Source organism: Pteropus medius, unplaced genomic scaffold (assembly GCF_902729225.1).
Source record: "Pteropus medius unplaced genomic scaffold, Ma_sr-lr_union100, whole genome shotgun sequence".
Lineage (NCBI taxonomy): Eukaryota > Metazoa > Chordata > Mammalia > Chiroptera > Pteropodidae > Pteropus > Pteropus medius.
In genome coordinates, this window is record NW_024349803.1 from 15853800 (window position 1) to 15870759 (window position 16960).

The following is a 16960-nucleotide window of genomic DNA, read 5'->3' on the forward strand; positions in this document are numbered from 1 at the left end:
GTGGGATTTATAAAATGCAGTTTGAAAAAGAGCACATGTAATGTATTATTACCAAAGAAAGACTAGGATGAATTAAGCTGAACACAGGTAATGGTTACTACAATTTTTTTTTTCCCCTTTTGCTAGAAATCAGAATGATGACTTCCTTTCCCGTTCAGCACTGAGTCACTCAGGCTATTGTCACAGTCAGATTTGTCTCCGCTTCTGAAGCAGCCCTCAGGAAATCCCTCGGCTGAGGGCATAGAGCAGTCATTCACAGGCACCTCCTCTGCTAACGCCCCACCTTTAGACAAGTGTACCTGTTTAAGGCTTGGTTGGTATTGCCCTGTGCAGTTGCTATGAAACTTACAGGAAGCTACCATTTGTCCTTGCTTCTGGGGGAGGATGAGGGTGGGGAGAAGAATCTGGAAGCACAGAGCTTGCTTGAGGTCCTGCCCCTGCCCGCCCTCCTCCCCTCTGAATCTGCAGCACCTGGCAGGGTCACCTTATGGCTGGGCAGGGCATTTCCATTCAGACAGGTGCTTGCTTTACTCCACCCCTCCTCCCAGCTCACGGGAGCCACCCCCTTCCGGGTTGTCCTGGGCTAATGGTCCTGGGTACACTGTCCACTCCAGCTGAGCCAGGGCCCATCCCCGCCCCGGCTGGGCCAGGGCTCAGCGTGTGCCCCTGGGGCTGAGGCCCCAATGGCATCTCCAGGCAGGCAGCCAGGAGCTCCCCCAAGGGGAGCCCCTTAGGGAGATGTTTTGGCTTTGGGGTGACTTCAGCAATGTCCCTGAGAGACAAGGGAGGGGAAGAAGAATGTTTTGAATACGACTGCCAACATGAAGAGAGGAAGCCCGCCCGTGAGCAGCATGAAACGCTGGACCTCGTGGAAGAGGGTAAATTCTGTGCTTTGCTCAAATCTGATCCTTTCCATGCTAATGTCTGGATAGGCCTGGCTGTTTTCCTGAACGCATAGCACCCTTTTGTGATCCCGTTGAGGTGTAATGTCAGGCACCCAGATCTTACATCGTAAGTGGCCTAATGACACTCATGTGAAGCCATGGAGAGAAAGGCACGTTGCTAGCACCCTGGGAAGTCACCTCTCACCTGCCTCCTTTGCACCTCCCTCCTGGGAGACCTCCGTCCTGTCCTGACTTGTATCACCTGCGATTTGTTTTGACTTCTTCTCTGACACTCTTTATCTTTGTAAATGGAATCAAACCGTGTGTATTATTTTGCCTGGCTTCTGTTGCTTAATTAAGGCTTTTGAAATTCTTACCTGTTGTCGCAAATATCAGTAGTTGTCTGTTGTTGCAAATATCAGTAGTTGTCTTTTGTCCCCGCTTTGTGGCATTCCAGCACTCCGTTTTAAAAGTTTTCATTGTATCCTTGTGACTGAGTGAATGGACAAGAGACCAGGTTGTTATAAATAAAGCATGTTTCTGTGCTGGCGTTGTTTAAAACATTATTAATCACTGATTTGAAATAGAGATTTTTCTTTTTTTTTAATTTAGAAATATTTCAAATAAAAAAGTTCAAGGGCTGACATTGAACTCACCACAAGGCTCTGTTGGGGGTGCTGCTTTTGGAGGAGGAGGAGGGTGTTAAATAAAGATGTGACTAAATGCTGGGTATGATTTCCTACTTGGGCTTCTGGGGCTTTCCCAGAAGAAAGGGGTTTTGGGGGGGCGTGAAAGAGCACGTTTAAACAGTGACCGCGTAGATTTTCTTTAGGTCTTGAGTGAAAACAATCAGAATGCCTTTTCAAAATTCTGCTCTGTGATGGCCATGTCTCAGCATAACTTATATTCTTAATACTATTTGTAATTGGCCATACACAAAAAATATATGTCCTGAAAGTATCATCACTTCGCTTGCAGGACAGACTCATGTATCTGGTTGGAGAAGGCAGGGGGAGGGACACAGTGGGAACAGCCAGAAAGAGCCAAGGGGACCCGATGCTAAGGTCTGGCGCCAGGCCCGGCCTTTTCACGAAAGAGGCGGTGGGGGAGGAAGGAGAAAGGAGTGACAGACAGACGGGGACTGTGCATTTGCTGGGTTCCTGGAAGTGCTCAAGGGAAAGGCATCCATCTGCTCTCATAGAGCTGGGGCCAGCCCAGATTTCACGGGATCAGCTGATGTCCCTTAAAGCTGTGTGTCCCATCGTGCAGGCCTGTGTAGCCACTTCCTCCGAGAGCTTGTTAGAAATGCAGACTCCCAGGCCCCACCTCGGACCCACCGAGTCAGAATCTGCACAGGAGATTCCTGTGCACATGAAGGTAGGAGATGCTTTTTACAACCAATCACAGGACCCTGTGATTCTGAATTAAAGGCTCTACGAGATTCTGGAGCCGTGGCATGTTTCCTAGCCAAGAGAAGGAAAAAATTTTGCATCGCACATATTTCGTGTATATGTTTTGTATATCTATATGTGTTTAACTTTTTAAAAACACCGAGAGCCAGATGATATGACAGTTCAGTTTATTGCGCACTTACTATGCGCCAGGCACCATTCTAAATACCCTATATGGATTCGTGCGTTTACTCCTTCAAAAAAGCCACATGAGCGTAAGGGCTGTTATAATTTCCATGGCATAGGTTTATAAGAGGAAAGTTAAGTTAAACGAGCCATCTGAAGTCACATGGCTAGCAGTGGTTTCACCCTGTGTGGAACGGGCCCCTTTGCTCTTAAGCCACTTGGCTAGCAGTTGTCAAAGTGGGGTTCCATCCGGCAGCATCAGCACCACCCGAGAATGTGCTAGCAATGTCTCTGCCATCGTAGTGACAGACTTACATTCTTTTCCTTCTCTCGTTTGTTCCGTCCCTTCCCCTCCTTTCTCCAATAAAATATTTATTATTTTTTTAAATTTACGAGTCCAATAAAATATTTTTGGTTGTCCTGGAGGTAAAGCGTTAACAATATTTTCAGGACAGTAATCTCAAGAGTAAGACGTTATGGCCAGAGTCCTTCGTTTTCTTTGTAAAACAAAATGCACATGGCTTGCTCCCAGTCCGAAGGAAGTCTCTAGCATGGATCAGGGAGACAGAGGTTTGGTTTAGAAGGTTCGGTGTCTGTGGTCAGTTTTGCTGGAAACCTGCCCTGTATCCAGAGCAACCTGTTTTTCTCCAACGTTGTCACACAGCCCTTGTCTTGAGTCCCATGTGGTGCTCTGTGAATAGTGACAATGTGTACAGGAGCCCGTGTTTCCTGGATCCGCAGGCGGTGTCTACACTAACTGGTTAAAAGAGGTGCTTTTGATTGAAAACTGAAGGACATCATTAGTATTGGGGTTGTTCTGATAGCTGCAGATACAAGACACTGTTCTCTCCTGGTGGCCTTGTGGGGGTGATACAGACTTTTGAATGTCACTCATTTAATCTTCAGAGCAGCCTTTGAGGTCAGTGTATTTCTGTTTGGAGTCCAAGCAGCTGAGCTCAGTAGCTTGTCCTTGTCCAGAGTTCCCCAGCTGTAGGCACAGAGCAGAGCTGTGACCCTGCCTGGGGCCTCCCTTCCCCCACACCCAGGTGCTAAGCAATAGAATCCCTTTCCTCGCCTTATCTCATTTAATCTTCAGGGAGAGAAAACACTGGCTCCATATCTTTCTTCTGGTCACTGAAGACTTGCAGATACAGAAAGGGAATTGACCCCAAGCAACTGTATGCTGAGTGGCATTAGCAGAGGGGGCTTCGCTGGTTTTCCCCAGTCCCCCCAGCTCAGGGCCAGCTCAGGCCTGGGGAAGTTGTAGGTCATGCCCCTCTGTGTCTGAGCAGCACCCCTGGCTTTAGGAAAACACTGGTGAAGAGTGAATTTCTGTCATCAGGTCCTTGTGGTTTGTACCTGGCAGCGTCCCATGGCTTTCTTAAGGAATGCCCACAGGAGCCGGACTTTGTCATTTTTTTCTCACCTGCACACTTCTAACGGCCAGATCAGTCACTGGGCCCCTGGCAGGATTCAAAAAGAGCACATGACATGGTCCGGGGTTTCCTGAGCTCTCTGATCTGCAGGTTTAGGTTTTCCGAGCGAGTGCACAGGCTGCAGGAGAGCGTGGTCTGGTCCTTGGAGGTGGCTGCTGACAGGCACGGGGAGCGGCAGCACAGCCTCTTGCACAAAGGGAAGTTTTCAGGTGTTGAGCACTAGCCAGAAATTATCATCGAGAGAAGCAGAGATGAAAGAAAAACCAGTTGGCAATGAGAACCCAGAGCCTGCTGGTGTGCCTCAGCCAGTCCCATGAGTCTGTCCACAGCGTCCCCCTGCTGGGCCGCTGGGACAGACATTCCTCCCTTTAAAGGAAGTCCTGGGCTGCAGGGGAGGCCTGGCCTCGTCTAGCATGGCTGGACCCAGATGTGCTCTGTCCTAGAGTGATTATGATGCTTCTGGCCACTGCGGAGTGGGAACTTCCACCCCAGAGAAGGAGCCATCGGCCTGTGCTGACAGTGTGGCCAGCAGAGCGTGTGGGTGCATTGCAGGGCTGCTGTAGAGTCACGGATGAGGAAGGAGCTGACCTGGCTTATCAGTCCTGCTCTGAGCACCGTTCCAAAGGCCTCTTTGGTAATGCTGTTTATTATCTGGGTCCAGCCTGGGGTTTTGTCGTTGGTATCCATGGCTACCCAACGCAAACTTCCAGTGATGTCAGTTGCTCAGGGCGGTTCTCTTACTGGGGTGCTGGTACCAGCATCACCCCAGAACTGGCCGTGGGCAAAGCTCACCCACGGTCTGTGTATTTTGGGGCTCCTGATGTGCTGCCCACTACCGGCACCTGTCCCCTAAACCTCTGCCATTCCTAGCCTACTTGTCTCTGAACTCCCCAAGCAGCACCTCTCACCTGGCACTCCCTGCCTGCTCCTCTGAAATATGCTAATTTATGCATGTGTCTTACCTTCTCAACGAGACCCAGAATTCCTTGAGGGTAGGTTTCGTTTATTTACTCAGCAATGAAGAGCATCAACTTGAGGGTCAAACAGATCAGGCCCTTGCATAATAGTTCTGTGAGCTTGGTCACTTTCTTCATGTCTAAAACTTGAACAATAGTAATTCTTTCCTCTTAGGATAAATGTAAACAAAAGGAGATGACCCACATCCACACAGAGCGCCAGGCACATAGTGAACGGTCAAAAATGAGCCTTTCGTTTATCACTCACTGGCCCTCGTTAAATATCCTGGTGATAAATGGCTACCGTAGATCAACGATGAATGTTCCAGTCTAGGGCTGGGTAGATGATTATGACATCAACAGACCAGGGTCAAGTCCTTGATTATGTCCCACCTGACCTTGGGCAAGCCACTTGACCTCTCACCCAACCTGTTAAATGGGGATCGTATTTGTGTCATGGGGTCGTTCTGGGTTTTATGGAAATAATATTTGTAAAATGCCCAGGGTAGCAGTCGGACATCGCAGATACTCAATACTCATTCTGTTTCTTCTTCCCTGCCTCTTCGATAACTTGCTTTGGGGCCCTGCTCTCAGCCAGCCTTGGCAAGCAAAAGTGAGCCAGTGAAATAGCCACACTAAAATTTCAGTCAATGATGTCGATGAGCAGTAAAACGTAGCCAGAGCTGTCCTGGCAGGTCCCTGCCCATGGCATGTGATGCTTTACTGTCACCTCCCAGTGCACACACCTGGCACCACGCAGATGCGGGGGCTGGCGGAACAGACTGCTCTTTGTAGTAGGCTGGCCTCTGCCACCGTGCCGTCCCCGAGGCCACCACCCGGAGGCTGCCGTGATAAACCAGCACCTTTCACCCGCGAGGAGCGGTAGCTGCGGTCTGCCCTTCGGCCCCTGGCCTAAGACCACAGCTGTGTGTCCGTGGACATCTTTCTTGTCAATGCAGCGTCTTCCTTAGCAACTTCACCATCTCTTAGTTTCGCCGCTGACTTGAGGTGGCCCCTTTCCGTGTGGCTTCCTTTTTTCTCACAACTCTCCAGGACACTCGATAAGATATATGTGTTCACCCCCGTCTGGGGTGTTGGTTAGAAATGAGCTTTTTCTCATAAAGAATGTTTTGAGAGTAAAACAAAGCTTCCCATTTTTTTTGAGGAGCAGCTATGTGCTGGGCCCCAAATAAGACTCAGTTGCCTTCTTGTGACATACACCGCCCAGGTAAGAAGGGACATGGGACATTTGCGAGAATTAGGTTCCTTATGGCCACAGCCATTTTTGGTGGGCACGCACCCTATTCCTGTACCCACCGCAAGGGCTGCATCAAAATAGTTACGTTTTGTTTGTTTTTTAAACCAAATAATGTGTGTCTTGTAGGTCTTAGTAGTGAATACACTTGGGATTTTGGGTCAAGTCTAAATAGATATTGATGGACAACAGCTAAGCGAGGGACTTGGCCAAACCTCCAAGAAAAGGCCCTACTTGGGAGAAGGGGTAGGGGAGCGTCGTGCCTGGGAAGAGAGTTCAAAGTCAAACTCTTCTCACAAACTGGAGGGAGTTGGCCCTTGGTTTTCTGGATGTATCATGAAATTGTTCTGCCATCAGAGCCAATTTTAATGACAGTTATCTAATTAAAAATAATCTATTGTCATGGCAGGGGGAACGCAGTTAGCATTAACATGATGGCTAAGTGGAGGGCCAGGAGAGGGAGGGAGCAATTGGGGGGACTGTTTTATGCACAGTATAGACATCGAACCAGTGTAATGTATACTTGAAACTAATTTAAATAAATAAATTTATTTTAAAAAATAATCTGTTGTATGTGGGACAGACTAGTACATTTACATGCTTTTTATCAGTGCTGGTCCTTAAGTGGGGGATTTGCTATTCCTAAACAATTTTGCTGTCTGAGAACACCGTTGGGGCCTGGGAAAGTCTCGGTCAGGGGATGAGATAATAAAAGAATGCTTTTGCATTGTCACGTGATGGGGAAGTGGTTGGAATACCGAGTACGTAGTTCGGGGATGCTCGTTTGCACGTAATTTGGTAACTTAAAATATGGAGGTGTGATTTACATACCATGAAAGGTACCCATGTTAAGTGGACAATTTAATGATTTTTAGTCAATTTGCTGAGTTGTGCAACCATCCTCAAAATTTAGTTTTAGAACACTTGTACCCCCAACCCTGCACCCTGAGATCTCTCGTGCCCATTTACAGTCAGTCTCATTCCCACTCCCACCCCCAGGCAACCACTGACCTGCTTTCTGTCTCTCTAATTTGCCAGTACTGGGTATTTTATATGAATGACATCATATAATATATGGTCTTTTGTGTTTGGCTTCTGAGCACAGGGCTGTTGAGGTTCAGCCATGTTGTAGCATGTACCAATACTTCAATCGTTTTGATGGCTGAATAATATTCCCTTGTACGGCCTTATCACATTTTGTTTATTCATTCACCTGTTGAGAGTCATTTGGGTCATTTCTACTTCCTGACTAAAATAAGTGGTGTTGTTATAAATATTTGCGTGCATGTTTTTGTGTGGATATATGTTTTTATTTCTCTTGCGTAGACACCTAGGAGATCTTTAAAATCCTTATGACCTTGGACGAGTCATCTGACTTCTCAGAGCCTGAGTTCCCCTGCCATCATGTGTCTAACCCACCAGCATTGTGTCTGGCAAGATAAGTGGGAGTTGCTGCTATGCAGATGGATCCAATTGTGCAAAGTCAAACACCCATTTGAAGATGTCCCCCTCAAAAAGGCTTTGCCAAATTGGCCCAGTCTGGATGTCTGCTAGATGTCTTCGAGGGAAGGCAGACTGTAAAAGGCACAGGTTTGATAACAGGGGACAGAAGAGCTGACACTTGGAGAGGGTGTCAGCTACACGGTGGCATTGTCTTCCTGCCGGGCTGCGGGAGGGGCAGGAACTCCTCGGGGAAGTGGGAGAATGTCCCTACAGAAATGTACACACGGTGCCGGGCCAGGCATCTGAGAGTGGCATCATCGGGTGTGGACAAGCTATGGTGGAAAATGGGCACCGGTGACAGGTGAGGAGGCAAGAAAGGTAGGCCAGGGCCAGGTAAGGATGGCTCTTGGTCTTGTATGTAGAGGCCGCCGCTTACAGGCGGTGGCAGAGCTGCTGACAGGGTAAGGGTTTTTAAGCAGAGCACTGACACATTGAATTCAGAAACGTGGAGACAAAGCTTTAAAGGACATCTATTTTGTAATGCCTGGAAAGTCAGTATCAGTGGTGACTCATTTGGAATTTTATGAGAAGCCTTTTAGCTGTGGCTCTCATGCTCTGAACCTTCCCCTGGCCCTATGAACAGGGCAGACAGTGAGTATATATTAGGACTACCTCCCGGAGGATCGGGGGCCAAAGGTAGGGATGCTTTTTCATCTGACGACTGCTGCTACTGGTCAAGGTGCGAGAGGGATAATCCACTGATTGATTCGTAGACCATTCTTTTCTCTGACACCTGACTACCAGCTCTTATCTCCACGGGGAACATCAGAATTTCCAGGGGTTCATGTTTGTTTTGAAAGTTTATTCAATATCCTCATAGTTTTTATAATAAGAATTATAGAAAATAAAATTTACTTTAAAAAAAATTGATACTAAGCTATTGAAGACAGGAGAAATTATTGGGGAGGGGAGACTGAGGTCAGGTTCTAAAAAAAGGTTGAAAAACAATGTTCTGATTAATTAAATGACCTATAAATAACGCATAACCCAAACAACCCAAAATGCAAATATAAGTGGGCAGTCATGAATATCTTCTCGATATTCATGTATGTTGCCTACTCGCTCTTTGAGTTATAAGGAAACAATGTCTTCCTGAGAGTTCGGATACTTATAAATGTAAATATACGTACATATATATAATTACATATACATACATTTATGTATATACACATATGTATATATGTATATACACACGTGTGTAAAATTATTCATCCATTCATTCGTTCATTTTCTCCAAAGACATGGAAAACTGAAATGCGAGAACTGTTATCAAAATTAGGTTGAGAAGTGATGAGGGCTAATCGCTCTAACAACAGCTTTTCACCAGAATACAGTTTACGAGTGAGAAATGAGGTCTGCTCAAGGCCTGTCGAACAAACTCAAAAAGAATCAGGGGGCTCTGGCTAGAAATAAATGATAAAGATTTATTCGGGGGTCTTAGGGTCTGCACGCCAGGAACACAACGAGGCAACATCAGAGCGTTGCAGGGAAGAAAGAAAAGCTAAGAGCTGTTGAAGTGAAAAGTACATTCTTGAGAATCAGGGCTGCATTCTTGGCCTCTGGATGGGTCTGAGATGGTCATCCTTTGGTCTGGATAGCGAGGAGACCTGCGTATCCTTCAAGGGGTCACACGAGGGTTATCTGGAGGTTTGACGTGTGTCCAGGCATTGGCACAGGACTGTAGTGTCGAAGAGTTTAAGTTCCTGGGCCAGTTCAGACAAGAAGAGAATCCTGTCCTCAGGCCTCAACGGAGTTGATTTTAGCGATTTACCACCTTGATTATAGTGATTATATTTCATCGCTGTGTTCCTCAGGCCAAACGGCAAGGGGCCTTATCAAGCCTGTTGATGTGACAGGAAGACACAGGTTCCCAAGGAGAGCAGGTCGCTGAGCTGGGACCTCCTGGCCTCCTCGCATCCAGTCAGGCTTCGGGGGTTCTTCCTCGGACTTCCTGCTCCAGCTGCCACCTGGACTCTGCGGCAGCTCCTGCCCGAGGGCGCAGTCGATGCCCATGTCTGATCCCCTCCCACCCCCCATTGTTTTCCTCCTGTGGGGGTTTCTATCCGGTCTCAATTCCTGTCACTGCTGAATTTCCCACTGGCCATTTCTGTTCAGGGCCTGCACACCACAGGTATTTCTGATTTCTTGGCTGGCATCTCGTGTCTATGGGCAGGAGCTGGGAAATGAATGCCAGCATTTATTCTCAAAATTGTTTGGGGCACAGTTTAATTTACATAAAAGTTGCATTACTGATTTTTTAGACAAAAGACCCCAGGGAGCTGGGCTCTCCCCCCAGCCCCCAGTGAACTGTGGTGGACAATCACAGGTCTCCCTTCCCTGGTCAGACAGTCCAGGGCCACTCATGACTCCGCCTGCCGTCCTTGAATAAGAATAAGCACTTGATTCTCTTCTCCGTGGAGTCTTCCAAAGCAAGATTTGGCACCTCCAGCTCCAGGGAGGGCGTTCCTGCCAGGTGGGCCTCTTGCTACGGTGGCATGGACAGCCTTCTGCATGGCACGTTATTCCATGGTGACCTCAGCGGCTGTCCCCATGCCAGTGATAGAACTGGGGCAGCCCATCTTGTTTCTGACCTTGGGTCTCACGTGCCTGTCTCACAGAGGGACACTAGACCCAGGAAATGACATGTTCTTATCCCATTTGTCTCAGCGAGAAGCCCAGATACTATACTTTTTGATTTCCCTCCCGCCCAGTCTTATCTCTTAACTCTCTCAAGAAAAAAAGACCGCTTCTCTCCATCCCCACTGCCACCCAGGAGAGCCGTGGAGTAATCGACAGTGCTGATCACACACCCGCGCCACACACACACACACACACCATCCGTTCTGAAGCCAGGATGTCTCCTGAAATACAACTCTCATGGGGACCCTTCCCTTTGAAAAACCCTCCAGTGGCTTCCTACTGCTCCATGATAAAAGTCCAGACCCCTGGGCTTGGGTTTCCCCGACAGGCACGTGGGCCACCTGTTTTCTGTGCACCCCAGGAGGGTGAGTCTCCTGTCTTGTTCAGCACAGAGCCTGGTGCATGATGACAAGTGTTCTGTAATGTTGGTTTGATACTGCTAGATGTGTGCTCTGCCTGCTGTACATCAGCTTTGCTGCTGTAGGCGTGTTTCACTTCTTTTTCTAGGACTTGGACCCTAGTTTTCTCATATGAAGTTATTAGAGAGGTTTATATCTGTTCTTTTACTTTTTTTTTTTATTTCTTTTTGAGCAGAAGTGCATTTATTTGATAGAGCTCTCTTGATCGAAAATGGAACCTCCATTTGGAATACCGTTCCCATGGAGAAATGTGACCGTGGTTGATTGTGGATTGCGTATCTCGGACATCGATGGGACAAGTGCAGCCTGCACTTGTCTTACTGTTTAAAGGCGTCGTTTGTTATCTCCCGCCCTCTCTGGTGTCACTTCTTGTCCCCTCAGTTCTTGGAAGAGAAAACTCAAGACACCAACACGGGGCTCACCTCCTATGGAGGCCTCGGTAGAGTCTCCTTTAAAAACCTAAGCCTCTGAGTCCCAGGGTCAGGGGTCTTTCTTTCCCCTCCAGGGGTCCCCAACCCCCTGGGCCAAGGGTCCATGGCCTGTTAGGCACCATGCCACACAGCAGGAGGCGAGTGAGCCCGAAGCTCCGCCTGTATTTGCAGCCGCTCCCCGGCGCTAGCTAGCATCACCGCCTCAGATCATCAGGCATTAAATTCTCATAGGAGCACCAGTCCCTGGTGCCCTCCACCACGGGGGCGTCTTGCTCTGTTTACACTCCTGAACGCTGCTGGTTTGTGCCAGCCCCAGCCTTGCTCTTGTGTTTTTTATGGTTCCCTAGTTGAGTACAGGAGCTGGACTGGCCTAGGTTCAGTCCCTGCCACGCAGCCTCATTCTCCTCCGTGACCTCAGCCGGGTCCTTAACTCCAGGTCCTTAACTTCTCAGAGCCTCGTAACAGCACCGACCCTGCAGGTCGCTAGGCGGATTAACTGAGAAAGCACCTTAAATCCGCAGACATAGCTGGGCCTCCATAAACATTAGCTGCTGTTCCTACTGGGAGTTTCTTCTTATTTTGAAATTTGTCACTCACTAGCTTTGTGACATTGGGCGAGTTATTTAACCTCTCTGGGCCTCATTTTCCCATTTGTAAAATGGGGTTAATGTCAGCACCTACCTACCCCGTAGTAGCGCTTTGAGGATTAAATGACATAATCCATTTAGGCGGCTGTTATTAATTTCTCTTAAAAATATCCTCAGGGAGGATCCAGGACCTTATATTGTAGGCGATTATATTTTCTAGAAAAAATATTTTAAGTAACTTTTTTTCCCCAATTAGTCCACGGTCACTACAAAAAAAAATTTTTTTTAACAACAATAGAAAAGAGTTAAAATGTGTAATTCCATCCAAATGTCAATATTTTTATGGTTATCCTACTTTGGGGAATTATATATATTTTAAAAAACATCCCTGGAATAATAATGCACATAACTTTCACAGCTCAGAATCAACAGTAGCTTTTCATTTATGCCTCTGGCCTCCATGGCTAGGCTCGGTCAAAGGCCTCGGGACTTCCCGGAGGTCCCTCCGTCACTCCGGGCCCCTAATTAACTCTGAGAAGGCCCATTAAGCCCCCTGTCACTGTGTATGTGGTGATAGTGTGTGCCTGACCGGTTAATGCCGGAGAAAACCACTGTCCCAAGTGTACATTTTTGGGGTTTTTTTTGGGGGGGGGTCAATTGTGAAAATATGGTGAGGCTTTTTCTAATTAGCTTTATAAAAGGGCACCACACGGGATCCCTGTGGTGGTGGATACATGAACTTACATGGGTGACAAAATCGGGTAGGGCTTCACATTCACACACGCACGCACGCTCACGCACGCTCACGCACATACACACACACACACACACACACGAGTATGAGTAAAACTTGAGAAACCTGAGTCAGATTCATGGAGCGTACCAATGGCAGTATCCTGGTTGTGATGTAATTTTACAAAATGTCACCACTGGGGAGAACTGAGGAAAGAGTATACGGGATCTCTGTATCATTTCTTATATCAAAAAAAAAAAAATGAGCTTAAAAAAATGTAAGTGTAATTTCAGATTAACGCAATTCCAGAGAAGAGAGCAGCTCTGAATCTTGTTCCCTTACGTTAGGGTGACAGGGCGCCAGACAGGTTAAAACGTAGCCTGGTTTTCTGTCTTTCCAGGATGGCCGAGGACTCAGTCTTTCCAGAGCATGGTGGGCAGTAGCAGGTCCTCGGTCACAATACAGATTTCAACACAGTGGCCTTTTGTAACTGCTGTGGCCCATTTCCAGTTGATGAAGGGGGTGGGCGGTGCCGATGCTTTTCTACAGGAGAGCTGGCCGGAGGCCTCCAGCGTCATTATCTGCTCTGTAGCAGAATGTGGCAGCTGTACGGCATGAAAACTAACTCCTGTCCACAGCGTAGGAGTCTTCACTTAAAGATTTCTTGTGACCTCGAGCTGATGAACTATTTAGAGCAATTTGAGCTGGACTCCCATCTCCATCAAATTGAATCCTCATTTAAACCAACCCTTATAAATCCCCCTTGTCTTCCCACACCTGGCAGCTCCAAGGTGCAGGGACGAAGGTGCCCGAGGCAGTGGACGTGCTTCTCTCCAGCTGGCGAAAGAGTTTCTGCCCTCAAGTGCTGGGCGAGTTGGGGAGGCTTGGAGAAGAGCCCCCTTACCTGGCTTTAGGGCTCTGTGTTGGTTGGGTTTCAGATTTGGAACCAGATTTCAGGTCACCTTCTAAAGAAAATCATTCCAACAGATCAGATTTCTCTGAGCTCCTTTACTAGGATGATCTCTATTTGCATTTCATAAAATATTTAGAGACCTATTGCATTCCCCTTGCGGCTTGCTGCTGAGTTTGGCTCAGTAATACACTTCAGTTCCCAAATGTCTTGCATGAGTTGATACTGAATGTGGGTCCTTGCCAAAGCTGAACTAGGTCTTCGACTGTTAAAGAATTACTCTCTGAAGCCTTAGTTGAGAAGAGTTACTAAGAAGTTATTATTTAGCCCCAAAGTGGCAGGTTTCAAAAACTTTTACACTTGGGCCTTAAATCCATTTGCATTTACTCCTTCCTCCACAGGAAAAAAAAAAAACAAACATGCTACTTCTTGCTGTTTGTTGAACTGTAAATCAGTTTCCTTGCTACTGGTTTAAAACAAAAGAACCCTAAGATTTTTCAGCAGACTCAAGTCTTCCTTCACTGCACAAGCTTTTTCCTCAAAGGAAAGGAAAACAAACACACACAGTCCTAAAGTAGCCTGATGCAGCCTCTTATGAGCATGGTAAATTATATGTATAGTGAAATATCAATTATTCCGTGTAGTGTGTGTGTCTGTGTGTGTGTGTATCGTGATAATAGTCTTTTTGGTGTGGATTTAAAAAAAAAAATCTATTACCCAAGTTTTCTTAGTATAGAAACTGGTTACACAGCCTTAGCATGTAGGCCATTTGGGGAGGGCGTGGGGCACTGTGCCATTTGAAATTATCAGCTAAGACTTGCTTAATAATTATCCCAAGAGCTGCTTTCTGAAGGATCCCACTCTGTCCGCGTGGTTGAGTCTCGGGGGTTAGCGAGGTCTACATCCTGTAGGTCTTTCTGATAACTGTCGTGTCTCTGCTGCTGACCCATTTCAGTTGACTGAATTTACATGAGGCCAGGCCCCTTTCCACTCCAGTGCCTCGCCCCCCAGCACCACGTCTAAGTATGTCACACACAATGTCAAGGCTTTGCAGGGATTAGAGGTCATTCCGACCCCCTCACTCCCTCAAAGCTCAGGACTCCTCCTTGGAACTGGGAAGTGAAACCGACTGAGTACAGTGTGGGTCGAACTCTGCAAAACCAACCAGCTTTGTGCCCCCCTAACACGCAGGTACAGCTTGGGGGCTGCTGTTTGGCGGATCGTGTCATCGGAAGTTTCATTGTTAGCTCCGTTTCTTGCAGTTTTATGTGCTGAAAGAGTGGGCCAGATGACTAAGACATACAATGACATCGACGCTGTCACCCGGCTTCTCGAGGAGGTAAGTGTTTTGGGGGGAGGCAAAGAGTCCCTCATCAGTGATCGAATATCACTTATATTGATTAAAGCGTACGTTATTGTCCATCCGCGTGAAGACGCTCCGGAATCGGGCCCTCTCAGGGTATGATGTCGTGGCTTTGCTTTTTGAACTGGTAGCCATGTTAGTCTTGGTAGCTGTAACTTTGTACAAGGTGTTAATGACAAAATCAGGTAGCATTGAAATACCTGCTAGAATACCCAGTTTTAGATTAAAAAAAAAAAAAATCTCAAAAACTTTGTTAGGATATATTTTAAGTGTGCCCAAAAAATATCAGAAAAATACGTCATTACCCATATCTTTGTTTGTTTTGTTTACATACGGTTAAGGAGATATTTACTCAGCGTCAGCCTGGAAATAACCAAAATAAGCATGGCAAGAAAAACTTAGGAAATTTGCTGAGGATTAGATGAGCTGCTGGTATTTCAGAGACCATGGTTTTGTCACTTTCTTCCCAGCACTGTGTTGGCAGTCGAGACTTACAGAGCTATGAAGGCCTTTAAAAACAGTCGAGTATAATGTGTGTATTCCCCATGCCTAGAACAGGCCACAGCATGGTAGGTTCTTAGTAAATATTTATTAAGTGCCCGTCTTTATTCCGCCCCCCATTTACCCCTCGCCGCCCCCAATCAGGCCTTAAATGCACAGATGCTAATTTTTAGACCCTCGTTTCTGCTCTAGAATCGAGAATGACTTTGGGTCACGTGACCATTCATTAGCCCTACTAATAGCCCTAAGAATAGAAGGTTGTGGGAGACATAGAAATCATTGTTGTCACGCTTAGCCAGTGGTAGGACAGGGTTGAAACACAAGACCGAGCAGGAGTGATGGGACCCAGAGTTTTTGGGGGGGGCATCTTTTTACCCCATTTTTGATGTCTCTCTCTTCCCCTGTGTTTGCCCCTTCTGCACATCAAGCGTTCTCATACCTGCTCTGAGGGCTGGAGCCTTCCAGCTCCCTCTCAGTTCCGGAGGGCTCACTGCCCCTGCAGCCCACTCCCCTTCCCTTCTCCCGAAGGCCGCTCACCACCAGACCCAGTAGGGTTGAGTGGCAGCAGGCACTGAGCCCCACCTGACCACCTGCATGTCATAGATGTTACAAACTCCTCAACCCCAAATGAGTGATGTTCGGGTTTTGGGCTGTGGCAGGGCCAATGGTGAAGCATTTGCGGGGAAAAGGCCTTCCCGTGGCGCTCTAGTTGCAGCCATCTTGGTGGCTGCATTAGCGGAGGGTTTATTACGGACCCCTTCCTGCTGTGTCCACTACCCCCAGGAACGCCACTGCCCTCCACATCTTGCCGTGTTTCCAGCATCCGCCGCTCACCCCGTTCCCAGTGAGTCGTCAGGTCTTCTGAGGGGTCCTATGTCTGTGCCTGTATTTTTACTCCAAGGCCACCACTCCAGCTCCTGGAGCCTCAGCAGTGAGAGTTTAGTGTCTTTCTCCTCTAATCTTCCTGCCGTCGCCACTGTCCCAAGCCCTCGGTAATCACCTGGCCTTTTCCTGACACTTAGAACTCCTCGGAGCGGCTTTCAAAGCCACGCACTTGATCACGTTCTGAAAACGTCCCGTCCCTTGTCACCGTGGACCTGCCTCCTCCTCTCCCGCTCTTGACCTTGTGCACCATTTGGTCACCTCTGTCTTTTCCTGGCTTTGAGTGTTGTGCTGCGGGGCTCACCGGTGACCTCTGAGGCTGTCACCATCACCGCATCCCCAGGTTGTCTGTACCCCCACAGAGCCCTGAGCACAGGAGCCACCCTGCAGTTCTGTGTGTTTTGTTCATCCATCTGGATTCGTTAGAAACTTTCCCAAGACGGGGGACCCAGTTGGATGATTTCCGCCTCCCTTTTAATCTTGGCAATGACAGGCCTTTGATCACTGCCGGCCTCTGTTGTCAGCCTTATTATTAAGGCTGAAATTTGACTGAGAGCTGTGTGTTGTTCATGTGTCATCTCATTAATTCTGGGGTAGCTCTCAGAAGTAGGCGCCACTGTTTCCCCATCCTACAGGGAAGGGACCTGAATCTCAGAGAACAGAGGACACCCAGGGTGGCAGTGGCTGCTTTCCAACCCAGGCCCCTGACTGCAGTGCGTGTGACTCTTGCTTTTGGTTATGTGTTTACTGCCCTATGGACTTAGTTTTGGGGAACACGGTTAGTTACTTGGCAGTGGGACATTTTTACTTTAAAAACGTGAACCGGGTTATGTTTTTTAGAGGATGCTGCTTCCGTGAGTGTCCACTGCCCGTGTTCTTGGCT

The 16960-nt window shown here is 47.7% G+C and overlaps 1 protein-coding gene across 9 annotated transcripts in view; it reads left to right on the top strand.

Moving 5' to 3' along the window:
* The window catches only part of TRAK1 (trafficking kinesin protein 1), a 163448-nt gene that overhangs the window by 107665 nt on the left and 38823 nt on the right, over positions 1-16960 (top strand). For 6 of the 9 annotated variants that reach the window (XM_039837410.1, XM_039837411.1, XM_039837414.1 and 3 more), the window contains one exon: positions 14594-14670. The exons of 1 other annotated variant lie outside the window; for it this stretch is intronic. In XM_039837410.1, coding sequence (XP_039693344.1) covers positions 14620-14670 — 51 coding nt within the window. In that variant the 5' untranslated portion in view covers positions 14594-14619. Of the gene's footprint in view, positions 1-658; positions 879-14368; positions 14523-14593; positions 14671-16960 lie in introns of those variants that run through there. 2 more of the 9 variants (XM_039837415.1, XM_039837412.1) reach the window with 2 other exon arrangements.